Genomic DNA, 23,914 nt, shown 5'->3' on the forward strand with positions numbered 1-23,914 from the left:
GCCTTTAACTGGTGCTGAGTAATGGTCAGTTGCAGTTCCTAAAGTGTTGATCACAAAATTACTAGTTTATCTCTTCATAGAGTGTCACTTAATGTCTTACAATTTTTTTCTGGCTGTCTCTGACTCCTTCATGGTGTGCTTCTTTCTGGAATAGTAATATTGCACATGGAACCCTGTGGTTGCTTGATGTCTCAGAGTATTTTTGTTTAGTAGTATAGCTTGTGGTGCTAAAGGCTCTTTAATTGAACCAGCTTTTGCTTACTTTGGCACTGCTAGGATATTTAAAATGCCCATAGCATCCCTAGTAATTTCAAAAATTGGGGGCAGGGATTATGTGGGAGGCTGCATAATAAGGCCCTACAAGCATGTAGTGATTTAATCACAAGGGAATTGTACTCATATATTAATTCTGTAGTATTTTTATGAATGCTCTGCAGAGAATTTGCAGTTGTGAGAGGGAAAACTCATTTGGAGATCATGAGAAATCCTGTACAGTGACTTAGTGTGTATGTAACATATGGCACAGGTTATCAATGTTCTGAACAAGATGCTTCATTACAGCAAAGCTGTCAGAGCTGCTGTGGCTAGTGTGGCCTCTTGGAATTCAGTGTAAGCTGGGAAGTCTGCCTGAGAAGCTGAGTAAATAGCCTTTAAGCCACATCAGTTTGTGTGCTTGCATGCTTGGCAGCGCTAGAACTAGTTGACTTAAAACTAGCAGGTAGGTGATTAGGGCAGTAATAGCAATTGTAACATAGGTAATAGTCCGAGTTGATCAGGGCTACTTTAAGGTAGTGCTAAAGCTCCTTTCTTGCTCTATACTGTCTTCCAGCTCTGTTTTGTTTCTTAGGCCGTGCTTTCACTCTTCTGCAAAGACTTTTTCAGTCTCGTTGCTCTTCCTCTGGAAGATCTGTTGGTTCTTATAGGTGTGATGTTTGGGAGTAAGGGGCTGAGCAGCTTCAGGCTCTTCTCTTCCACTTCACAGCCCCACAGAAGGCATGGATGGAGTATTTGAATCTGTTCCACTGTCATCGAAAGAGAAAAACATCATAAGAATTAATATAGGAGTGCTTGTATTTTTCTTGCTAATTAGTCAGTCTTCAGCTTAGATGACTTTTTATGGGGTAGATACAGTCTAAAATAAACATGGTAGCTTAGAAATGCTTCTTATTGAGGTTGAAGTTTGGTATCATGTATTTGGTGTTTACTTCTAGTAAGCTTAGCCTGATCTTCCATTTTGTGTATTTAAAATTGAGTTGTAAATTTGCCTTCAGAGTATGTTTCAGTTTAAGCAGCTTTGAATTTTTTTTTTTTTCCCTTTCCTTCACCCAAGAATCCATACTATAAACTGCCTCAGAATTAGTCTTAAATGTTGGCTTTATGGAATCAAATCAGCTGTCTGGACAGGGCATGGTAGTAGTCTTCGTAAGTAGTCTAGTAGGCTTTAGAGAAAAGCCTTGGGGTTATTGTCATGCTTTCATGGCTTACTTGCCAAGTTGTTCTTTGTTTTTAAGAAACGCTTACTGTCTTCTAGTAAGTGTTGGTGTCAGCCCAGGCTCATGAGGTGTAAGGTATGGTCTGATGTTCGTTTAATGCGTAATAGAACTCTGGATAGTATCATGCCTGTAAATTACTAATCCTTTGGTTTCTTAGCAAATTCCTCATATAGCTGTTGCCTAAAATAAGGTTTGCTGCTTTAATTGCAGCTGACTTCAACTAATAAGACACAAAAAGTCTGCAAGTGTATAGCCTTGCAGCAGTGAGTTGTTGCTGCTCAGTTGATTCAGGCATGTATTTTCTGTTTTTTAGGGTAAGGAAATGTTAGAAATTACTTCAAGTGCCCTGTTTGAGGACTTGTTCAATTTCTCTGTAATGTCCCTTTTGTTCTCCGATTTCTTCAATTACCTTAAGAGTTTTATTCTTTGATAAAATATAAATATACAGGTGTTTGTAGGATTTAATTAAATTAATTCTTATGCATAGAATTCTGAAAGCTTTTTTTAAAATTTTATGCAATGGAGTAGTAATGGTGTATAAGCTTGCAACTAGTCAGTCTTGTAAGAGTGATGGGGGGAGTTACTGAACTGTCAAACTTGGTAATTGGGATAAATGTTGTTATGCTAATTAGGGCCTCCCAAATGAGATAAATACCATAGCTGAGGTAGCCGTTATTAATCCACCACTGGAGTAGTGGAAGTTTGAAGTCTTTAACATTAAAGATCCATTCATTTTAAAGACAGGAGTTTGGAGCAGTCACATAAAATCTTCTGGTGTAACTTAAGACTGATTCTTGGTGTGGTTGTTGCTTCTGCTGCTGAGGACAGGCTGCCTAGGAAGAGTGTAGGTGGTTCCCTCCGTATGGACTTTGAAACGAGGTGGTGAGGATCCCTGGCCAGCTGCAAACGACTGAAATGACAGAATTTTGGAGGATAGAGGCCAGGCTAATGGTAACTGTCAGTAAGACTTTCATAAGGGAAAGTCACACTTCACCTTTGCCAGTGATTTGAGGGAGTCTCATTTGGAGGAAATCTTATCCCAAACAGATATTCTTGGTTTAATTTTTCAAAAGGAGTTTGTGAAGGTCATCATGCAAGGCTCGGAAAGCAGGCTTCTGTGGAATGCTGTGGGTTGTTTCTTCATTCTGGACTTTTATTCATACTTTCATTTTAAAAAATGGTAATTTTTCAGAGTTTAGTCCCTTTGTGTTTTATTCTGGATTTTTTTCTTATTTGGCTGTTTATATGGAACAGAACAAGCATGACTAGCAGGAAGCATTTAGTTCTAAGGTATTTGTGGCACAAAAAGTGAAGGCCACCTGAAAGCTTCCATGTTTTTGGAGCACGTTGAGTCATAACAAGTAAAATTAGTTGTAAATGAATGTAAGACTTGGAAGTCCTAATTCAGTACAGACCTCGTATGGGCTGTGAGATGGATTACCCCAAGATTTGAGAGTTTTAGAGGTATTTGAAGTTTTGTTAAGATAGTTTCCCCTATACACTGAAAACTGGTGAATCCTGGGAAAAGGCATATGCTGGTATGCTGCTGCCCAAGTACACTGCAAGTCTGTTTGCAGTGCAGTGTGCTTTGCTCTTTCTCCTGGTTCCTCCCCCAAGCCTTCTCAGAAGGAGGAGTATGAAATTACCGTCTAGAGGGAGAAAGAACTTCACAGAAGATTCAGAAGTTAAGTAATTTGGAGAAGTTAAGTAGGTACTTGCCTATCTTCAAGCTACTGTGATTCATTTTGATTCTGGTAGAAATGGTGGCTGCAAAGTAGCAGGCTCCAAATAGTTATTAACAAAAAGGTAGTTACACTGTGGAGCCCTTTGCTGGATGATGTATTAGCCATATAAAAAAACTGGACACTTAGAGGGGTGTGTGGTTGGGAACTTCTTTACTCTTTTTGTGAGTGAAGATAAACCCTTTTACTTGAAGTGTTGGTGAGGCACAAATAACTGGAGGCTGAGAATATTCAGGTGAGAACTGCAGTAGAGCTTGTCTTACTCATAATGCTCTCTGTCTTCATCCAGCACTTGTATCTTAGCCCTAGTGGCCTGTTCCAGGTGTGTCTGATCTCAGCTCTGATCTGCTGTGATTCATGCAATTTTTGGCTGAATCACTGTGTTGTCAAGTATGGAATGTTGAGATTAAATTGAAGGCTCGCATTGTTAATTGTCTTGAACTTGCTTGAAGATGCCTAAAAAAATTTCTAACTTTTAAAGCCTGATGTTTATTTTTACTGTATTTTGTATCAGATCCCACAAAACAGTGCAGGTGTTCATGGTTTCATTTACTTATGTGCTCTCAGATGCAGTTCCACTATGTTGTGGAGCCACCTACCTAGTCTGAGTTCTTGCTAAGCAAATTGCAATTCATCCCGGGAGATGTGGCAGATTGGTCTCTTCAGTACTTCTGCACAAAGTGCAGATTGAAAACTACTGGAAAATGTTTGTCAGGGCTATGGCTTGTCTCATTTCTAGTGTTGCTGTTATGGTTTTTGCTTTGCAGGGGCACATACACTCATAAACAGAAGAGAACTGTATTAAGTCAAGCAGTGTAAAAGTTACAAATGCAAAGTACTTGTCAGCAGGAGCTCTTTCTACTCTGTTTCCTTGTTTCTTCCATTTTGAAGCTAAGGATATTCTGTGAGTTCAGATTGTATTGAGAGTGTGTGCACAGCATGAAATTACACTAGGCCTTAATTTAAGGCAAGTTTACTGATAATAGCTTCCCCTTTTAAAAGAGGTGTAGTTTATAGGGCTGTTAAAGAGCTCTATGACAGTAAATGGTGGAAAAACATTCTCTTAACGTACATGTTCTTTCCCGTACTACAATATCAATTTTATTCTGCCAATAATAATACAAACGGCAGTGATTACAACTGTTACTACCAGCTGCATTATGTATGAAGTTTTGCATCTTCTGGTGATTTGAACTTGAATAATTGTGAAAATCTGGTTAAGGGACAAAAACACTGTTGTTGTATACAGAGTATCATGATAGTGAAACCTTAGATATTACTGTGACGTTAATACATTGATCAAAATATTACCACCATGTAGTGCTGGCTGCTTGTTCTATTGTACACCATTGTCTGTGTTCTGACTCAGCACTGTTCTGTGTTGCTAAGTCCCCAGGTCTGGGGAAGAATGATATGGCCTGTCCATTTTAACAGTCGAAGCAAGCAAAGGATTTATCTAGGTTGTCTTCCAGCAGAGTAATAGCAGACATGGGGTGGCCATGCATATATAAAATCGTGGTAGGGTACGGAGAACGGATAGAAAAACATGATACTCTGGAATGGTTGCCCTGGGACTAGAAATTTAAGATGCTTGAGAGGGAATTAATGTCTTTCTTGGCCTCCATGACCTGAAGCCCCTTCCAGCTGATCCTTTTTTTTTCATTCTCTAAAATATCCATTAACTGAAGTCAGTGTGGAGAGAGGGATGCTGTTTAGAAAACTCATGGATAGGTTTCTAGTCTGTCTCTGAACTTCAGTGGTATCACAATGCTTTCTTTGCGTGTCAGTATTGAAAATGTCCATATAGTTTGTAATATGAGGAGCTTTTCCAACACAGATGCTGAACTCCTTCAAATAAGATGGACAGACCTTGCTATCAAACTGGTGAATAGCTTAATATTTATTATTAGATTCGAAACAGTAGCTACTGAGTGTTGCTTAAAATCTGACTAAGGTACTTAGACAACTCATTTTTTCAGCTGCTATAGAAAATAGATTGTCTGTTTTATGCTGATGACATTATTTTATAGATGTGCAGTAAGGCAACAAGGCTTTTTAAAAGGTCCAAGTGTTAAATGTCGATTAAGAATACTGACAGTGTGCTGATGTTCCTGTATCGGTTATGTCTGGTTTTGGTCAGAAATGTGTATCAGTAATTTGATCAGCCTCAAAGTACTTGTCAGATAGCTCCCAGGAAAAGGTGCTGATCAGAGTTGGTGTCATTGATTACTAGGAGGGTTTTTTACTATTGAGCTTGATCACCATCGTGATTGGGGGAGATTTCCAGCATAACTGATTTCCAGCATTCTTTCCGTAAGGCTTGATGTGTTATCCTTGTCCTTTTTCCCTAGGCTCTGCTGTTTCACGTTTAGTCCTTCATTTCTTTCTTTAAGCAGCATTTCCATCAGTGTTACAGAGCATTGAGAACATGAGTAATTTTTTTCTTTAAATGAATCCTAGGTATTCCCAAAATCCTGATATCTACACCAAAATCTTGGCAACAGGAGACAGGACTCTACCTGGCAAGAAGAATGCAATTGTTGAGTGCTGAGAGGTCTGCAGGCAGGATTATATGGAAGGAAGACTAAAACAAATGATGTCTTAAGGAAGTCTTATTGAGGAGTGGCCAAGCGAGCTGTGGTTGTTTAGTGGCTCAAGGGGGACTTTATCACATGCTACAACTACCTGAAAAGAGGTGGTAGTGAGGTCAGAGTCAGTATATTCTCCCAGGTAACAAGCAACAGGACAACAAGAAATGGCCTCAAGTTGCATCAGGGGAGGTTTAGATTGGATATGAGGAAAAACTTCCACACAGAAAAGGTGGTTAAGTACTGGAACATGCTGCCCTGGGAAGTGGTTGAGCCACCAACCCTGGGTGTATTTACAAGGTCATGTAAATATGGCACTTAGGGACATGGTTCAATGAGAATGTGATGGCTGGATTTGGCAATTATAGAGGTCTTTTCCAACCTAATGTTTCTTTCATTTGTTCTTCTAATAAAACTTGAAACTGTATTCATGCAACGGTGTTAAAATTGTTTGATTTAAAATACTTATTTTTCTTATTGATGATTTTGGTGCTCCATCATGTTTCTGGCAAGGCAGCCTGTTGGTGTGCAGACCTATCTTAACAGAATGTGGGCTCTACAACTAGGATTAGAGAATAATGTTAAAATGTTGTTTTAGATTTTATGTTTGATAAGTTCTTGTTGAGAGACAGCAGAACCAAAATTGTGGTATTTTTGTTAAAGAAGTTGCACATAGAATTGTAGAGTAGCTTGGATTGGTAGAGACCTTTAAAGGCCATGTAGTCCAACTCTCTTCCCCTCCCCTCTGTAGGAGTGACATCTTAAACTAGATCTGGTGGCTCAAAACCCCTTGAATGTTTCCAGGAAGGGGTCATCTGTCACCCCTGTGGGCAACCTATTCCAGTGTTTTGCCACTATAATCATAAAAGATGTCTTCCTTATGTCTAGTCTGAACTGATCTTTTAGCAATAAAGCATCACCTCTTAGTCTTATCACAAGAGGCCCTGCTAAAAAGTTGTCCCCATCTTTCTTACAAGCCCCCTTTACACAAGCTCACCATCAGATGGGTCAGTGTACAGTTTGGATTGAACTTCACTGCAGCTTTGTTAGAGTCACAGGCCATCTTAAGTAACTTTAAATTATTAAAACATTTAAACTAATCAGGGAAGCCTTATTGATGTGTTTAACACTATTTGGTTTGATGCAGTAGCTGTCCTGTGGTACTACTCTTTATCTAGTCTTCACATAAAAATGCTTTGTGAAATAATACATCACTTGAATACCTTTAGTGGCACTGGGGCCATGGTGTGAGGAAGGGAATTGGTTGCTGCTGCTGCAGTCTCTCTTCTAGTCACCTGTTGAGATAATTTTTTGTTAAGGTGACTTCTTCGAATGCTAATGTCTGAGGTAATGGGCTGTTCTTCAGCCATAAAATTGCCTGTATTGTGTATTAACTATGTATGTGAAAATGTAACTTTCTCTCAATGGTGGGCCTTTTTCAAAGCAGCAGATGCTATTTCTAGGGAGGTGTAGCTTGTAAAATCATCCCTGCACTGACCTGATGTCATTGTAAATAGTTAAACATAAGTAAGATATAAATGACATGTGATTGAGTAGTGATATGCCAAGTCCTTCTCTTTTACAAGTAATGTTAGTGATTCAGATCCTTGATTCTGTTTATATTTAGTAGTGGAAGGGATTTTAGATCTTTAAAAAAATGACATAACACAAAAAGAAATAGAATTTATTAATGGCATTTTCCTAAGTAGATGCAGCAAGGCATTGTAATGCAGGAATCAAGCCTTTTCTTGTTTTTCATTGTTGTATCCTTGTTGGTAGGATTTTTTACCTTTACAATTACTTCTCAGATGCAGTGCCAGTGTGACATCTGTGTGGAGGCACTTGATACTTATCTGAAAGTACACGAAATGGTATCTAGATTAATTGTATGGCAGTTTGCAAGCAGATTATATAATTGAGTTAGTGTTGAAAAAGGGAATAAATGAGATTCTTCCAGGAATTTCTTCATAAATGAGACTGTTCTTCCAGGAATATCTTGTAGCAGAAGTTCTGGATGACATTTTGGCCTTGCTGCAATTTCCCGTTGAGGTTTTAAGCGTGTAAACATTCATGATTTAGTTTTAGCTTTAGCAGGAAATGATTGCCATAAAGGGTTGATAGGGAGCATCACATTAAGAACTACTGATAAGACAGTTATAAAAAAACTCAGCAAATTAACTTGAGCTTTTAGTATACCAAAGAGTTAATGCAGTGGGATAGATTCTTGTGAATGCATTTCAGCCACATTTGTCCTGATAAGTAAAAAACTTAAACACATGTGGAGACATCTGGCTTTCCAACTATTTCCAGCTATTAAATGTCCATCTGTGCTACAACTACCTGATAGTTACTCCTGAAAGGAGGCTGTAGTAACAAGGGGGTTGGTCTTTTTTCCTGTCTCTGCTCCTGATACAGCATGCCTTTAACTGGTTTAAACAGTTTTGTCCTAAAAGCTTCAGGATAAGAGGAAATTGCCTCAAGTTGCACCAGGGAAGGTTTAAATTTGATATAAGGAAACATTTCTTCATTTGAAAGGGTTGTGCAGCATTGGAAGAGGCTGCCAAGGGAAGAGGTTGGATCACCAACCCTAGAGATACTTAAAAGATGTGTAGATGTGGCACTTAGGGACGTGGTTTAGTGGTGGACTTGGCAGTACTGGATTAAAGTTTGGACTTGGGGCTCTGAGATCTTCTCTTAACCTAAACTAAGGATGCTGGTTCTGTTATCAGCAAGCCAAAAAACTGAATATTGAATTTACATTTCCTCTCAAGTGTGGAATGCATTAATTTCTCCCATTCATCTGTTGGGCTTGAGAAAATGTGATCTTGTCTGCCCTCCAAAAATCACATTTGTCTCTAATTATCTTCAGTTCTTATTCTAGGCCGTAGACTGAACTCTATAGGATAAAAATGTCCAAACAAGGATAATGGATCTGATTTTCTCCAGTACTTAATCTATTTTAAGTGCTCACTTGACTCAAATAGCTTCTGGTTAAGTACTGCTATGTATTTGGAGTTTCAGTCAACATTGCAAGAGTTGTAGAACTGTGAATGAATGTTCACTATTGCTACTTTTTTAGGCATACTTGAATAAGTTTAGAAAGCATACGTAGCACATTGTTGGTATTTTCCTAGGATTCTTTAAAAATCATACTTAAAATAGTAAGTTAACAAAGAAAGTAGATGAATAGGAGAATTTTGCCTTCCCCTAGGCAAGACTCCAAATTTGGCCACAACCTAGGTTATTTTTTGTAAAAGGTGTTGAAATGAGTTCTCAGTTAAAAAAAAAAATAAAATCTCAGAGCTTTTCTGTTGCTGTTGCTTAAATGTGAATTCCCATAGTATAACTGTTTGCTTCTGATGGGAACTCTCTGGCCATCCTACCAGAAGTCAGTCCAGCAGATCAACCTGACCTAATATCAAGGTTAGCTCTCTTTTGTTTTGAGAGTTGATTTTGGTGACCTCCAATAGTTCCTGCTGACCTAAATTATTCTGTGATTTAATCTGCACTTAATCTTGGTTAACTGCAAGTGTCTCGAGTTTCAGGCAGCAAGAGCCTAAAATCTGTCTGCAGTTAAGCCCTTCCTCACAGGTTGGGGGAGGATACTTGTTTTGCTGCCTTAGCCAATTACCCCAAAGTGAGCATAGGTATGTTTCTGTATTGATTTTGCTCTGTGAAGTAATGGGATGATCTGTTTTGATTGCAAAGGAGTAACTATCTCCATATTAATTTAACACAGATTTTGCCTTTGTCCTGGAAGATTGATGGAGTTGGAATGATCAGTGAGAGACTGCTGAAGCACTCGAGCACATAACTGAAATGACCTATCTTCTCCTGAGAGTAGCTATCTAAATTACAGCAGGACAATAGTCTTTATTAACCAAAAATGGGGCCAAGTTAAGCCTGGTTTGGTGGTTTTCCTACAGTTAAAAAGCTTAAGTGACCTCAAATCACTTTCTTGCTTACTGGGGACGCATGCCTTTAACTGGCTTAAACGGTTTTGTTTTAATGATCCACTGTAGTGATCAGTAGTTGATTTAAATTACTAAAACCTTAGTGATTCAGGGAATACCTTCCTAAAGAAGAAAAGGGACCCACGTTCACATTTTGTTTCTTCCATGTGTTTCCACAGTTGAACCACACTGTTTGCCAGTTTACCTAGTAATTAGGTAAATTATATTCTAAGTAAATCTATAAGTAGCCCTTAGCTGTTCTATTCCAGGTAGAAATTAGATGGTTTATGTTTTTATTATCAAGGTAAATTGTCTCACCCTGATACCTCTGTATCAATTTGAGCTTATAATAAGTCTATCCTACTTCATAGTTTCTTTTCTTTCCAAAAGTCTGTATTAGCAACTAGGAAAGTCTTGTGTGTTGAGATGTCTTGTTCTGGGAAGTCACTAGGCCAGGGAAATGGGATTTTGAAAGGAGTGTCCAGACTCTGAGATTAATTTTCCTTGAAAGTCCTGTTGGGTCAAGATTTCTATCTCTGCTTTTTATTTTAAGAATATCTGAATTGAAGTAGATATTGCTATTTCCCTTTCCTATTTCTGTTGAAAAGTAATTACTTTTTTATAAAAAAGTAGATCATGAGGTAGAGTATTTGTTGCATATTCTGAATGCTGAGAAGAGACAATTTAATATGAATATTTGCCTAGAGTTTGTTAGTGATCTGATCACCATACCTTGCTGGATGAATGACTACATTTAATAGTATGTTAAGGTACTGTGGTTTTAAGTGCATTTCAGTGATTGTATTTCACCTCTTTTACAGAAATGTTACGAACAAAAACAGTACAAAAATGGACTCAAGTTCTGCAAGATGATCCTTTCTAACCCAAAATTTGCTGAACATGGAGGTAACTGCAGACTTAAGATTTCTTTTTGTCTCCTGTCAAGAGCTTCAATGTATTATTAGTCTATATCATATTATTGGGAAAGAAAAGAAAGAGCCTGTTGTGGAGTGTGATTCTGTTATGACTGAATAATTACTCTGTATATTCAGTCTTTGTGCATTCAGATGAGGTTTCCACTCTGCCTCAGTCAAACACTCCTGTGCCAGTGGGATGTTGAAGATGAAAATATATGGTGGAAGCAGCACTTCAGTGAAGCTTCCAACTTGCCTTTCTAGGTTTCTGGGTCAGAATGCTAGTGTGGGTTTTTCTTACATTCCTATTTAAAGCAAGCCCAGCCTCTTTTTGAATATTAGATGAACGTGTTCTGCCAATAAATTAAAAATCTGGGGTATTTTTGGTCAAGTTCATAGTCTTAAATTTTCTATACTGCATACCAAGTTGCTGCATAAAGGGAGCAGAGTTAAGTGTAATACTGCTGCTGTTAATACTTGAAGCTGAAGACAGAATCTGGTGAACCTGCTCTGATAAATGTTGGAGGAAATGGGGCAGCAGAATATTGCTTCTATTTACATCTGTTAAATTCTATTTACATCCTCAATAGGATACTCTAGTCTTACTGTATTACAGGTTTCTGTTACATTATTCAGTCTTCCCTTCTGATACAGTGAATTTCTTTTTAACTGTTGAAGCAACCTAACACAGTGTGCATGCACTGTGTCAGTAAAATTATTTTCCTATTTAATGTTGTCAAATCTTGTCAAAATGTTTGATTAATCTTTTTCATGCTTCCATCCACGTCTGCTGTTTCTTTGTCTTCATTACTTCCCTAGAGATAAAAGTAGGTTTATTGTTGCTTTAAAGCTAAGGTGGTTTGTTCAGCTGTGACCTAATGCATTTTTCTTACTAGGGCTTCTGTTTTTACGACATCCCAGTATACAGATCTGTCTTTTCTGCTCTTGCTGCGTCTTAAACTTTTCCAGGACAGCTAGCTGCCTTGGCAATCCATATACTACTTGGGCTTTGAGCCACTAATGGCTTTGAAGCTTGGGAGTAAAGCCTGAAATGAACAGCTGAAGCAGAACTAAGCCAGTGAAATGATCTGATGGAAAGTTGCACTTGTCACACTTAACCTCAGAGACAAGGAGTTTCAAAAGTTTAGTGAGAAGGTGGCAAAGCAGATGGATTGGTGTGGCTGGGCAGTTTCCTCCCTGGTGGTGTGAGAAGGCAGGATTAACTTGCTCCCATTCCCACAGTGCAGATATACTCTTTTTCAAACATCTTTATATTTGAAAGGTATCATTCTGGCTTTCTCTCTTCTTACTGTGTGGATGTAGGACAACTGAAAAAACAACAAAAAAAAACCCCACATTGACTAATTTTAGGTCATCATTCACTTATAGGTGTACTGTACAGAAAAAAAAACATTAAATGGGTCTAGCAATAAAACTTCGAACTGCTGTTACAGCTGAACTTGAGATCATGGTCTGTTGCCATTAATACTGGGGAAGACGTTGTAGTTGGAGGAAAACCAGAGCATTATGATGAAAAAAGTGACTAATCTTCTGGCAGGGACCACAACAAGTGGCTTCTTATTTAAAAAAAAAAAAACTGAAATAAGAATCTGGAGCAGCTTTCAGGCATAGTGCATGCGTTACATGCAACTTGCTTGTCTACTGTGTGCCTTGAAGAATAGGGAAGAGGGAGAGCAGGAGTCATACCAATGTACTGTTTGAAATCTTGTGCCTCTCAGAATGTTGATTAAAATGTTATTGCATTGAGGTCTTTTACATTCCTAATATGGTAGCAGTAAATATGCTTCCCTTAACTAATGTAAGAAATCTGTAACAGGGTAACTTACTGTGACAGAGATTTGTTTCTTGTGGTGTGACATAGCCTTTTTTCCCTTGGTCTTTGCATCTGGAACTTAAATACACATTAAGGAACTCTCTAAGTTTGCTTTAGGTTATTGTTAACTCCCTCGAAGCCAGCTAAGTGTATTTTTTAATTAATAAGAGTTTGTGTTGTGTTGTCTGTGTTCATCACATCTGTATGATGTGATTAAAAGTGGTCTTTTTAAGACCAGTTTCAAGAAAGAAAATGCTTCTGTGTAATAGTCTTCACTTGTGCTAGGCTGCTGTCCTGATCTAAATTTATATTTTAATGGGGGGCTTCACTGTGTAACAGCTTCAAAGGATGTCTGCACTGTGAAGCTGGCATATGGGAAGTCAGAAATGTAAGTATCTGATACTTCTTACAGAGACACTTGCAATGAAAGGACTGACCTTGAACTGCTTAGGGAAGAAGGAGGAAGCGTATGAATTTGTTCGTAAAGGACTTCGTAATGATGTGAAGAGTCACGTCTGTATCCTTTGTAGTACAAAACCTGATCATTCTGCTGTGGCACACTATTGACAGAAATCTAAGGTGCTGAGATTGTGACAAAGGCTTCTGATCCACAAAATGCTAAGTTTTCCTTTTGTCAATGAATCAATGGGAGCTCTGTTTTTTCCTTACTGTAAAATCTGGAGTCTAATTGAGGTTACAGACAGGCAAGAGAGGAAAAGTAGAAATCATACACAAATTTCCATTGTTAGAATTAAACACTTCTATGAGTAAGAATTGCTACTGTAATTATGGTAGCATGTTTTAAATAATAAATCTGTGACTAACTCTTAAAGTCTGGAGTTTGGATAATTTAATTTGTATAATAATGCTCAGGGGGTTCTGAATGTGACTTGAGCAGTAAAATCTCATTAAAAAAATATTTGGAAGCATTTAATATTTTACAATGTGTTAGTAAAGTCTGGCTGCAGTAATCCGTCTTCATTTGTAAGGGTACTGATCTTCAAGGAAGATGTCAAGTTGTTTGTCCTGTAATATATGTGCACTGCAGTTACTTTGTGAAAATTGTGAATGTATCTTCCTTAACCTGCGTTAGGCTGGCATGTCTATGGTCTTCTGCAGCGTTCAGATAAGAAATATGATGAAGCTATCAAATGTTACCGGAATGCGCTCAAACTAGATAAAGATAATCTACAGATCTTGAGAGATCTCTCTCTGTTGCAGATTCAGATGAGGGATTTAGAAGGATATAGGGTAAGTATTCTCCTTGAATTCACACTTACTGCTGTTAGCCTTTTCTTGTTCTATTCCACTGTGAAGCCTTTTATTGGTAGTATTTCTGTTGCTACTCCTTTTTGCTGTTTCAAAAATGTTTTAACCTATTGTTTAGAAAAAGGGGACAATACTTAAATTAGCAAGTAGAACTACTTAACAAGCAATTGTGAACCCTACAAACGATGTTTTTAGGTGCAAATGCTGAAGGTGTTTTTGGTAAGAAATACGCTATCACGTTTCTTGTTAGTATGTGGGTAACTTGCCCCATGATGACTGATTCTGGAATCCCAGTGATGATAATCGTTATAAATAAAGCCTTAAAATTTGTCCAAAAATCAGTGACTAGTTTCAAAATGACTGAACTGATTCATATGTTTTTTGTGAAGTAGAGGACTGGACTGTGGGCTTGACATTAGTTGGTCTCCTTACTTAGGATGTTAATTCCTATGAATTTGCTAATGCAAAGGGATAATAGAATCACTGACCCAGGGATATGATTTGACTTGGGAAGAAGTTCTGAGAAGTGTTGCAGTTGTGTGTGAGGACCTTGTGCATAGAAAAGTGGGTGCCACTCTTTCAGTGGTAGTGAGCTCCTGCTTTCTGGTGGAGGGGACTTGCTGAGATTTCAGAGCTCTATCTTTGGGAATAATTTAGGCCCTTAGGAGGTGCTCTTGAAAATGACACCTTCCGTGTCTCCACAAATACATTTTATGCTTTGTTTCATGACTTGAGTATTTAGAATGTAACCTCCAAATTTATCAAACACAAATGTGCTGCTTTTTCCCATGGTGTTTGAATTTCAAAGGTTGCCTAGGGCTTTTAAAAGTTCTTTTAAAATATTAGCTGTCTTGGTGTTAAATCATGATAAATTTGTAGTAACTCTGGTTAAAAATTCTTCTTTTAAAATTGCTTTTCTTTTACTGAAGGAGACAAGATACCAGCTGCTTCAACTGCGCCCCACACAACGAGCTTCCTGGATTGGATATGCCATTGCATACCACTTACTAAAAGATTATGATATGGCCTTAAAATTACTTGAAGAGTTTAGGAAAACCCAGCAGGTAAGATTTCCTGGTCTGGAAAGAGAACACTTTTTGTATAAGGGATAGAATCTGAGGAATTAGTTCTTTGGAAATAGAAGTCACTTATGAATTAGGAATAAATTTGTTATTTATGGAGCCTTCTGCTTTGAGCAGAAGGATTTCCAGGACCTTAGCTGCAGACACAAATTATAGAGGAATACTTTTCCCCTGCCTCAATAAACTGTTGGGGTTGAAGATATGAGAGTCTCATGTGGAGTAACTTAAGGCTTGTGAGACTTTTAGCTAGAAAAGACCTGTGATGATCCTGCCCCTTTACAGTAGGTGAAAATACTGAAAATACTTTAATATTTTGGATGTGCTCATTTGCCCTTTCTCCTGCCAAAGTCTGGATGCCATTACATCTCTACAAAGAGTGTAATATTGTCAGTGGTTTGTATGCACCGGTATATAGTACACTTAAAATCAATGCTTAGTTTCAGAGTAACATGAACATGTAGCTGAAAATTCTTTGATCAGACTTGGTGTTGCTGAGACCTGAGTAAATCAATGGTACAATCCTAAAATTACTGAGTATAACCTTTTTTGAGAGAGACTATCCCCTTGTTCTTTAGTGGTAATGCAGAGCTATAAAGTCTAAATTAGCAGAACAGAGTGTATGTGTTGATTATTCTGCAGTGTGGAAAGAAAAAGAAACATGTTTATAGATCCATTTACCTGGGGAGACATTTTGGAAGTACTTTGTAAAAATACGTAAGATATTACCTGACCACTAGACTGTGTGTTTTAAAAACAAAAATCTCATATCCTTTCTGAATTGTTATATATGGGATTAAGTGTAAGAAAGGAAACAAATAGCTAGGAGAGACCAGGGTTTTGTCTTGATCACATATCCTGGTCAAGAAAAGGATGTTGCAAGCTGGGTATATATAGCTTGGTATTTCAGAAGAGCTGTAACTTCAGCATTGAGTAAAAACTGAAAAGAGTAAGTTTTAGTCCAAATTGGGTCATCTTCTCTTGAGTGTTTGACAACCAAAAAGTCGTCATTCTCAAATGAGTCAGCAGTGCCCTGTCTGAGTTTGGTGTCAAAATGACTGAGTTAGAAAGAAAGAATATGCAGGAGATAGGAAAACAGCAAATGTTGTATAAGAAACTGAGGCTCTTCAAGTACTAAGAGAGCTTAGTAGTGGTATTGGCCCCTTGGAGAGAATGGAAGTGATGCTGGTAGCGTTGTCTTTTCTAAAAGGTTGTGTGTAAACATGGTTGGTTGAGGGCTATCATGATAGACTGTTCAGTCTAGTGACTAAGCCAGATTTAAATACTGTAGGTGAATGCATTATATCAGTTGAGTTTGCTGTGTTTGCAAGTTACCACCATCTCAAGGCTCACCCTAAAACAAAGATGATCTTAAGGTGAGCGCAAGCACTGATGCCATTTTCTAATAAAACTGTAGATATTCTGGAAATTCCTGTAACTAGGAAGACTGCTTGTACTTGTACAATGAGCTGGTTTAACTGTTCATTAGCATCATGTCAGTCAGAGGCAAGTGGTGGAGAAGCTGCTTAAGCATTGAAGGACAGAAATATGCTACAAATGTTGGACAACATAGTTTTATAGGAAATCAGTCCTATCAAGCCTGTCCTTTTTTTTGTGATTGTTAGAGACAGTTAAGTGGTATATTGTCTTTTTTCCTCGAAAACACTAAAAATACATATGAACACATTAGTCCAATTTCTCTTGAAAATAGTCTTGTTCTTTGTTGTGCCAGCTCCCTGATGAGTGCAGGCCAAGGCAGAGCCCCAAACACTGGAAGAGGGAATCAATGTGTTGGGTCCAGAACTGTCAGTAGAACCCAGGCAGATTCGCAGCTCAGTTTTGCCATGTGTTGGCTGTTCCACAACACTCCCCAAATGTACTGGTTTTGCAGTGGCTGGATTTTTCAATCCTGCAGTTGAAATAATTAAGTTCAGGACATTGCATAGATCTTAGAGGAGGCACACATCTTGCTTACTTTCCTTCCCTTCCCAAATCTCCCCTCTTGGCCTGTAGTTCACAAGCACGCAACTTGATAGATGAACTTCTGTGATGGACTTTACAGAATATTGCATGTGACTGCAATAGATGTGTAGTAGTTTAAAAGGAGGATTGAAAGACTAAAGGGTATCCAAATGACTCATGAGCCGAACTCTTCAACAAACAGATGTTTTTGAGGAGTTCTATGGCAATCTGTACTAGGCTTGATAGTGTTTACTATTCATGTTAATGAATAGACAAAGAAATGCAACATGGTACATGAAACGCTGCTGTCATAATAATTAACAAATAATGGTAATGTAGGATGATGATATTTATTTACTTGAATTATTCAGGCAGCTCTGTCCTTTCAGATGTGAATGCAAACAGCCAAGACCAAGCAGTAAAACTAAGAAAAAAATCAAGGAACTGTCGTTTTACTGATTGAAGATGAATAGCTGAAGATGCAGTATTACAAAATAATGCAGCTAATCTATCTACAAGTTGTTGCCAAGACTAGCAATTTGAGTTTTTTTGCTGTGCTTGCACCACTTCCTTGTGCAGCACTAGCTGACTTGTGGAGGGTTGGTTCAGGAAACCTAAGTGCCAGAAAGATAATCAGTCTTTGGAAGGGTTGATTGGCTGAACTGAACAACTGTGAGGTGAGAGGGGAAAGAGGAAGGGAAATAATAGAGGGAAGTGAGCTGTCTTTGTTGATGTAGGCTGCAGTTAGTCTGACTTTACTGTAAAATTGTCCCTCAGGGAAAACTTACGAGTGAAAAGTAAAATACACTCTTATACACACTTATATCTTACACACTTCTGACAAGCAGGGATTTTATCCATAAAGCACTCATTACTGAGAGATCAAGACTTGTTGATGAGCCTGTTGTCAAAAAAAGTTAGAAAATGAGAAGAACAATATGGAATAAGATGACTAGAGGGAAATCTGTGAAGGGCAGAGTCTCTTTCTTTACCGTAAACAGAAAAAAGTCTAGGTGAGTTTAATACAAAATGTATGCTGGGTTTGGGAAGAATGATAGCTAGGAAGCTTGCTTAGCAGGGAAAATGAAGGAAGAAGTAGCATCAGGAAGTTGATCAACAAATTAAAGTGATAAATTGCTTTTTATAATTGACAGTTTTATTTTAGTGGCTAAATTATCACTGGAAATGGTGAATTTTCTGTCTCTTAGTGTGTATGAAGATCAATGTTGCCTGTCATCTGAAAGCTGTACATTGGCCAGATGCACAATATTTCAGTCAAAAACAGGTTATGAGGTTAAAGGTAGACAGACATCCCTGCAGGAAACAGCTTGTACTGTCCCAAGTTAAGTCAAAATGATGTAAGACTCAGTTCAGAATTCAAATTTTGGGAACCAAGGTGTAAAACAACTATGCAATTTGTTTTACTGTTGTATGTCCCATTTTTCCTTTCTTCTTTTCCAGAACAATTTTTTATTCTTAATTTTTATTTTATTCCTAATTTTCGCATCAGGCCCACAAATACAGATATGGACAGAAAACCTCTGGCGTTTTGGGGGTCTGCTCTTAGGTATGTTTTGGCTGCATCTTGTCACATTCTTTCAGTGACAGTTGTTAGGGGACCTGCAGTTCAAAAGTTGATTCTCCTTTGGTCCAGAAGGAGAGGAAGAAATTTAATCTGAAACAGCAGAATTGAGTTCAGGAGAAAGTTGGACATCTCCTGTGCAAGAATCATATCTCTTCTGGGGGGAGGGAGGAGTAAAGATGGATTAAGCAGCAATAACAATGGTGTGGACATTCTCTTTATAGAAGATTTTACTCTTTATAAAACAATCTGATTATTCAGATTAACTACTGGGGTTGTTAACTGCTTGCCTTCTGATGAATTACAGATTTAAATCATCATTAAATTGATGAGATTTCAAAATATCTTTGAAAATGGAATTTTGTTAAAATTACTTTTAAAAATAACTTTTCAAATGGAGTGTGAGTAAGTGCAGTACCTTTCTTGTGGATTTACTCTATGTGTAATAATTTAATTTGATATTTTTTTTCTTTGGTGGTTTGGGTTTGTTTTTTTTGATTTTTTTTGATCCTGCTGAGCCAAAACAGCTGTGAGGATGTCAACTGATATCTGTTTGTGTATTTTTTATGGGTTTTTGGGTAATCTGTTTTGAAGGCCTAAAACCAATTCATGATGTCCCATAAAGCTGTGCTACTTGTGGAATTTGGAATTTAGATGTGAGTATAGTGTTGGAGGAAAGGATATTTTTAGGAGGAGGTGAAGGAGAAAGAACTAAGTTGGTGCTCTGCAGTATTGTTCCATGATACTGCAGTAAGGATAAACAGGAAGACACGCTTAATGCTTAACCCCTGTTCCATGTGTCCATTCTCTGAAGCAGTTAAAAACAATTTCCTGGTAACAATGTTTTTATTTGTGGGTAATACAGACTAAAAGTTGAGCAAAGGTGGAAATGAAAGTGGAGCTGTAGATAAGAGAGCTACTTTGAGAAGTGGGTAGAATTTCATGCTACCTGCTGTCTAGTATGTATAAGGTATAGTCTTGTTCCATTAGTGATCATTTCCTATACTATGTTAGCTGCTAAAAAAAGTACTTGAATGGTATTATTTTCATAGTAATATTCATTGTCAGATACACATGTCTTTGCAGCATTTATTTACTTATACTATCTTTCAGAACACTTATATGTAGAAGCAAATCTTTCTAAAAATGCCCAGCAATACTCTAAAAGCTGCCTCTCAAAATCTGAAGAGTATGTAATTAGAGGTGTTAAATCCTATAAAATCAATTTGTGCCTTGGGAAGGGCTGGAAGTAGTGGTTTAGGACATTATTCTTAAAAATGTTCCTTTCAGCCAGTGTAATGTTTTGGCTTTTTGTGGTTTCTTTTTTGAAATTATTTATAAAATGATAGTAAACTGTTTAGTGACCCATGTGACTTTAAAGTGTTGGTTGCTCAGGAAGAAACAAAGTATGTAGTGTCGCAGGAAAAAATATTAAATTTGTCAAACTCAACTGCTTCTCATCCTTTATTATGTAAAAGATCACGTTAGACTATAAGTCTCTCTCGGAATTTCTGTTGGGACAGCGCATTTCATATAGTTCTATTGATCTGCTGGGCATTTTATGGAGATTGCATTTACTGTCTCTAACATTCTTGCAATTGGAGTAGTATTTTGTGTATTAGTGATGAGCATTTAGTATGAAAAGAATTACTATACCCCTAGCAAGACTTTTCATTGCCTAAATCTGCTTTAGGGAGTTCTCAGAAAGGAATAATTTTGTATGTTACCCTGCTTCCTTGGCTGTTGTAGTGCTGCAAGGTGGATGAGCCACCAGTTGTACTGTAGCCTCTAGAAAGTCCTAGGTGTGCAACTGCAGGCAGACCTAAAAATAATTCTGTTGCTTGAAAAACTCTGTATGTTTGTGTGCTGTATTTTCTGGGGGATTGAAGTTTACAGAGAGCACTTGGTTAGAGAGAAATAGTATAAGCTTTCTATCTGAAAAATTCCAGTTGTCATGGATGGATCATTCCTCTTGGAAATGAGTTCTGATGCAGAACTCTGGTATGCTGAAAATGATACTGTTAGACCCCAGCCATCTGCTCTAGAACTTAAGTCTAATTGTTTTGTAGTGCACAAGTGCTTGAGAAAGAAAATATATGAAGATCTTTGCTTTCTCTCATACAATTCAGCTTTTAATTAATTTGCCACAGTGATAGAAAAAAGAGATATAAAGGACTTGTACTAAAATGTTAACTACAAAGGGTATCATGAAATGAATCTGATTTGATTGTGAATAATGGGAGTTTTACGTTTCGAGTGTTTAGATGGTGTATATAAACAGACCTGATTATGTTGTAAGTCTTGTGTTCTGTAATGCTACATACATTTGAGGTACAGGTAAATATTAACTAATATATTGTTTTCTTCCTCCCCTCAGGTTCCTCCTAACAAAATAGATTATGAATATAGTGAACTGATTTTGTATCAGAATCAAGTGATGAGAGAGGCAGATCTTTTTCAGGAGTCTTTAGAACATATAGAGACATATGAAAAGCAAATATGTGATAAATTAATAGTAGAAGAAATCAAAGGTAAGTCATTATTATTCTTCTCTTAGTCAATTTTGTTAGAAACTTTTGCTAATGGCTTTCAAATACAATAGAGCAGTAAAAGGAAAAAAAAAACTAGCATGTAAAGTCTTTAATTCATTTGTAACAATTATTATAGGAAAACTGGTACCAACAGATTGACAATTTTGTGCACGAACCAGTAACTTTTCCAACCAAAGAAGGTAGTGGATGCAGGTAGTCTGTCTTGGGCTGACACAGGAACAGACAAGATCTCAGAGATGATACTGATACGCTAGACTAGCTTTCCATAAGTCAGAAGTGTTATAAGCCAGTTTAATCTTATGAAGTACACTTTCATAAGAGTACTGTTTGAAGTACAAACACAAATTTTTCTTCTTTTTTGACTGGAGTATCAAGTTCTTGTTTCCTTTTCAAGCTTCCTAATGCACTTACTTATTGAAGTGAATACTGAAGTTGACTTCTTTTGGTTAAAAATAACTCACAGTTGTTTTCTGGATTTGAAGTGCTGATACTGAATTCTGAATGTGTGAGTAACAGCACGTGTTCTTCAACTGCTCCTTGCATGCACAGTTGTGCTGGGCTGACCCTTACCAGTGGGGTAAGCCCCACACAGCTGCCCACTTAATTCATCCAGCCTCGCTTGTCAGATCAGGAGAGAATAAGAAGAACAAAAGCAAGAGAACTTGTGCATTGAGATAGCTTCAGTGTTGGAAAGGGGAAGGAAGGAAAATCAAACCCAGATCCTCAGCTGATGCAGTCACTGTACACTTCCCACAGGCTGATGTTCAGCTATCCTCCAGGCAATGGCTACTCTGCCCCAACACCTCCTCAATTTTTATTGCTTAGTAAGAAACTAAATAGCATAAAATATCTCTTTGGCCAGTTAGGATCAGCTGTCCCAGTTGTGTCCACTACTGCCTTATTGTCCACCCTGGTCTACTTGCTGGTGGCAGAGTGGGGGTAAAAAGACAAAGCCTTGATGGCTTACAAGTACTGCTTTAGCAGTGGTTGAAATGTTGGTGTATTTATCAACATTTGGTCACAAATCCCAGAATACAGCCCAGCATGAGCTGCTGTGGAATTAATTCCCTGCAAGCTAGACCTGGTAGAACCATTTAGTTAGTAGCAAACCAGTGTGATTAACCAGTTCAAAACTAGTAAGTTGATGTGAAAATGTGCTTAAGTAAACAGCTTGATTAAAAGCTGATTTAGTTGTGTGATGAAGTCTTGTAAGGAGGAGTTGCTTGTTTATTTGGTCTTCCCAATAGCTATTTTAAATACTTAGATACAGACATTAAGGTAGTCTTTGTTTTCACAGGTGATAAATATTCTGAGCTCAATGTGTGGTAGTTTCAAGTAGCCTTTGTAACAAACAGCAACTGCTTTTGGGGAAAATAAGGCATCTTTTTAAGAATCTGTATGCTTAAGAACAATTTTATGCATCTAGTATTGTAAACTTTACTCACAAGTGTTTTCTGATGTAATTCATAGTTCTGTGCTGTGTTATTTCTAGGAGAGATGTTACTCAAGTTAGGAAGATTGAAAGAAGCTGGTGAAGTATACAAAGAGTTAATTGAGCGAAATGCAGAAAACTGGTATTATTATGAAGGCTTGGAAAAGGCCCTACAACCCAGTAAGTTAAGCTATACAGATACAGTGAAAATATGTATGATATCGGATACACTTAGAGCTCCTGTTTGATATAGTATTGCTTTAGATTAGAAAGTTCTACTTGGCAGAAAATTATGTACCTTCTGATCTTGAATATTATGTAGTATGGTCTTTCATTTTTAAAATGTTCACTGAAAAACTTCTATGCATGAAAACACCAAGTATTTATCTTATTGGAATTAAGGGTGGCATTTGCTGAGATGCTTATATGAAGAACATTGCCTTGCCACATGTGAACTTGGAAACCAAATGGCAATTAATTCCTGTCTAGTAGTTGATTGGTAGACTGCTATCATATGCCACAACATAAAATTGTAATTTTGAAACTTATTTAGGTGATACCTCTTTCTAGGGCCATGTAGGAAATACTCAAATATGTATTTAAGATGGCCTTTTAAGATGGACCATCTGAAAAAAATACCTTTTTTCTTTTTTTTTAAGTTGGCACCTTAGAAGGTCAAGGTGATAAATGTGCTAAAGTCTTTGTTACTCCGATGCCAGCTCATGTTTCTGCTATTGTATTTTGCTCTTCTGTTTTTCCAGAAAAAATAACTTTTTTCAAAACTACAATATTGCAGCTATTTATTCCATATTAGGTGTTTTGCAGCCATAATTTTCCAGAGTGTTTACATTTACACAGGAATGGTTTCTTTATATTTGGTTTTTCACTAATTAGTAAAAGTTTATTGGAGTTATTCTGATGACATCATAAATCATAAGCTCACAATTATATTATTTGTAGATGTTATAGCTGCATTACATTACTCAACCAACTCTTCTAGAAAGCTTTACCATTAGGTCTTATGAGGTCTGAGAATGCAGCTAGTGATTGGGTAATGAAAATTATTTAATTTTTTACATATATTCAGAGTGTAGTGGTCCCTTTGGAGTGGTTTTCCTGGTGTATCCATAGAGTTGAATCTCATGGCTATTGTCTCAGAAATTAAATTACCCAGGAACTCAGTTCTCTGTAAGACAGCAAATATATTGATGAAAGCCTGTAGTTTTTAACAAAGAACCAGTCCAGTAGTTTTTTACATATTAAAATCCTATGTAGACTAAAACTTGACTAATTCTATAAAACTAATAATGCTACTTTATTTTTTAGGTGGTCTTAGGACTATTTCCTCCCCCATGGTAAGTTCTGGAGCTCCAACTTGTGACTTCAATTAGGGCTCTTATATGCTTTAGTTCCAGTCCAAACAATATTTTAGTATTACTTTTATATCTCTACATCTCTTGGAGACACTGGGTAATATATTCCCCCCTCTTCCCCAGCATCTGAGCTCAGTGACA

At 37.4% G+C, this 23,914-nt stretch overlaps 1 protein-coding gene across 2 annotated transcripts in view; it reads left to right on the plus strand.

Annotated features, from left to right (window-relative positions):
• The window catches only part of NAA16 (N-alpha-acetyltransferase 16, NatA auxiliary subunit), a 62,970-nt gene that overhangs the window by 1,677 nt on the left and 37,379 nt on the right, over positions 1–23,914 (plus strand). For both annotated transcript variants that reach the window (XR_009277142.1, XM_058834484.1), the window contains exons 2-7: positions 10,598–10,682; positions 12,937–13,041; positions 13,618–13,775; positions 14,723–14,857; positions 20,794–20,947; positions 22,461–22,580. Coding sequence is in view for 1 of the 2 variants with exons in the window: in XM_058834484.1 (XP_058690467.1) it covers positions 10,598–10,682; positions 12,937–13,041; positions 13,618–13,775; positions 14,723–14,857; positions 20,794–20,947; positions 22,461–22,580 (757 nt within the window). In the remaining variant the exon portion in view is untranslated. The remainder of the gene's footprint in view (positions 1–10,597; positions 10,683–12,936; positions 13,042–13,617; positions 13,776–14,722; positions 14,858–20,793; positions 20,948–22,460; positions 22,581–23,914) is intronic.

The sequence above is a fragment of the Poecile atricapillus genome, chromosome 1 (genome assembly GCF_030490865.1).
Source record: "Poecile atricapillus isolate bPoeAtr1 chromosome 1, bPoeAtr1.hap1, whole genome shotgun sequence".
In the NCBI taxonomy this organism is placed as follows: Eukaryota; Metazoa; Chordata; class Aves; order Passeriformes; family Paridae; genus Poecile; species Poecile atricapillus.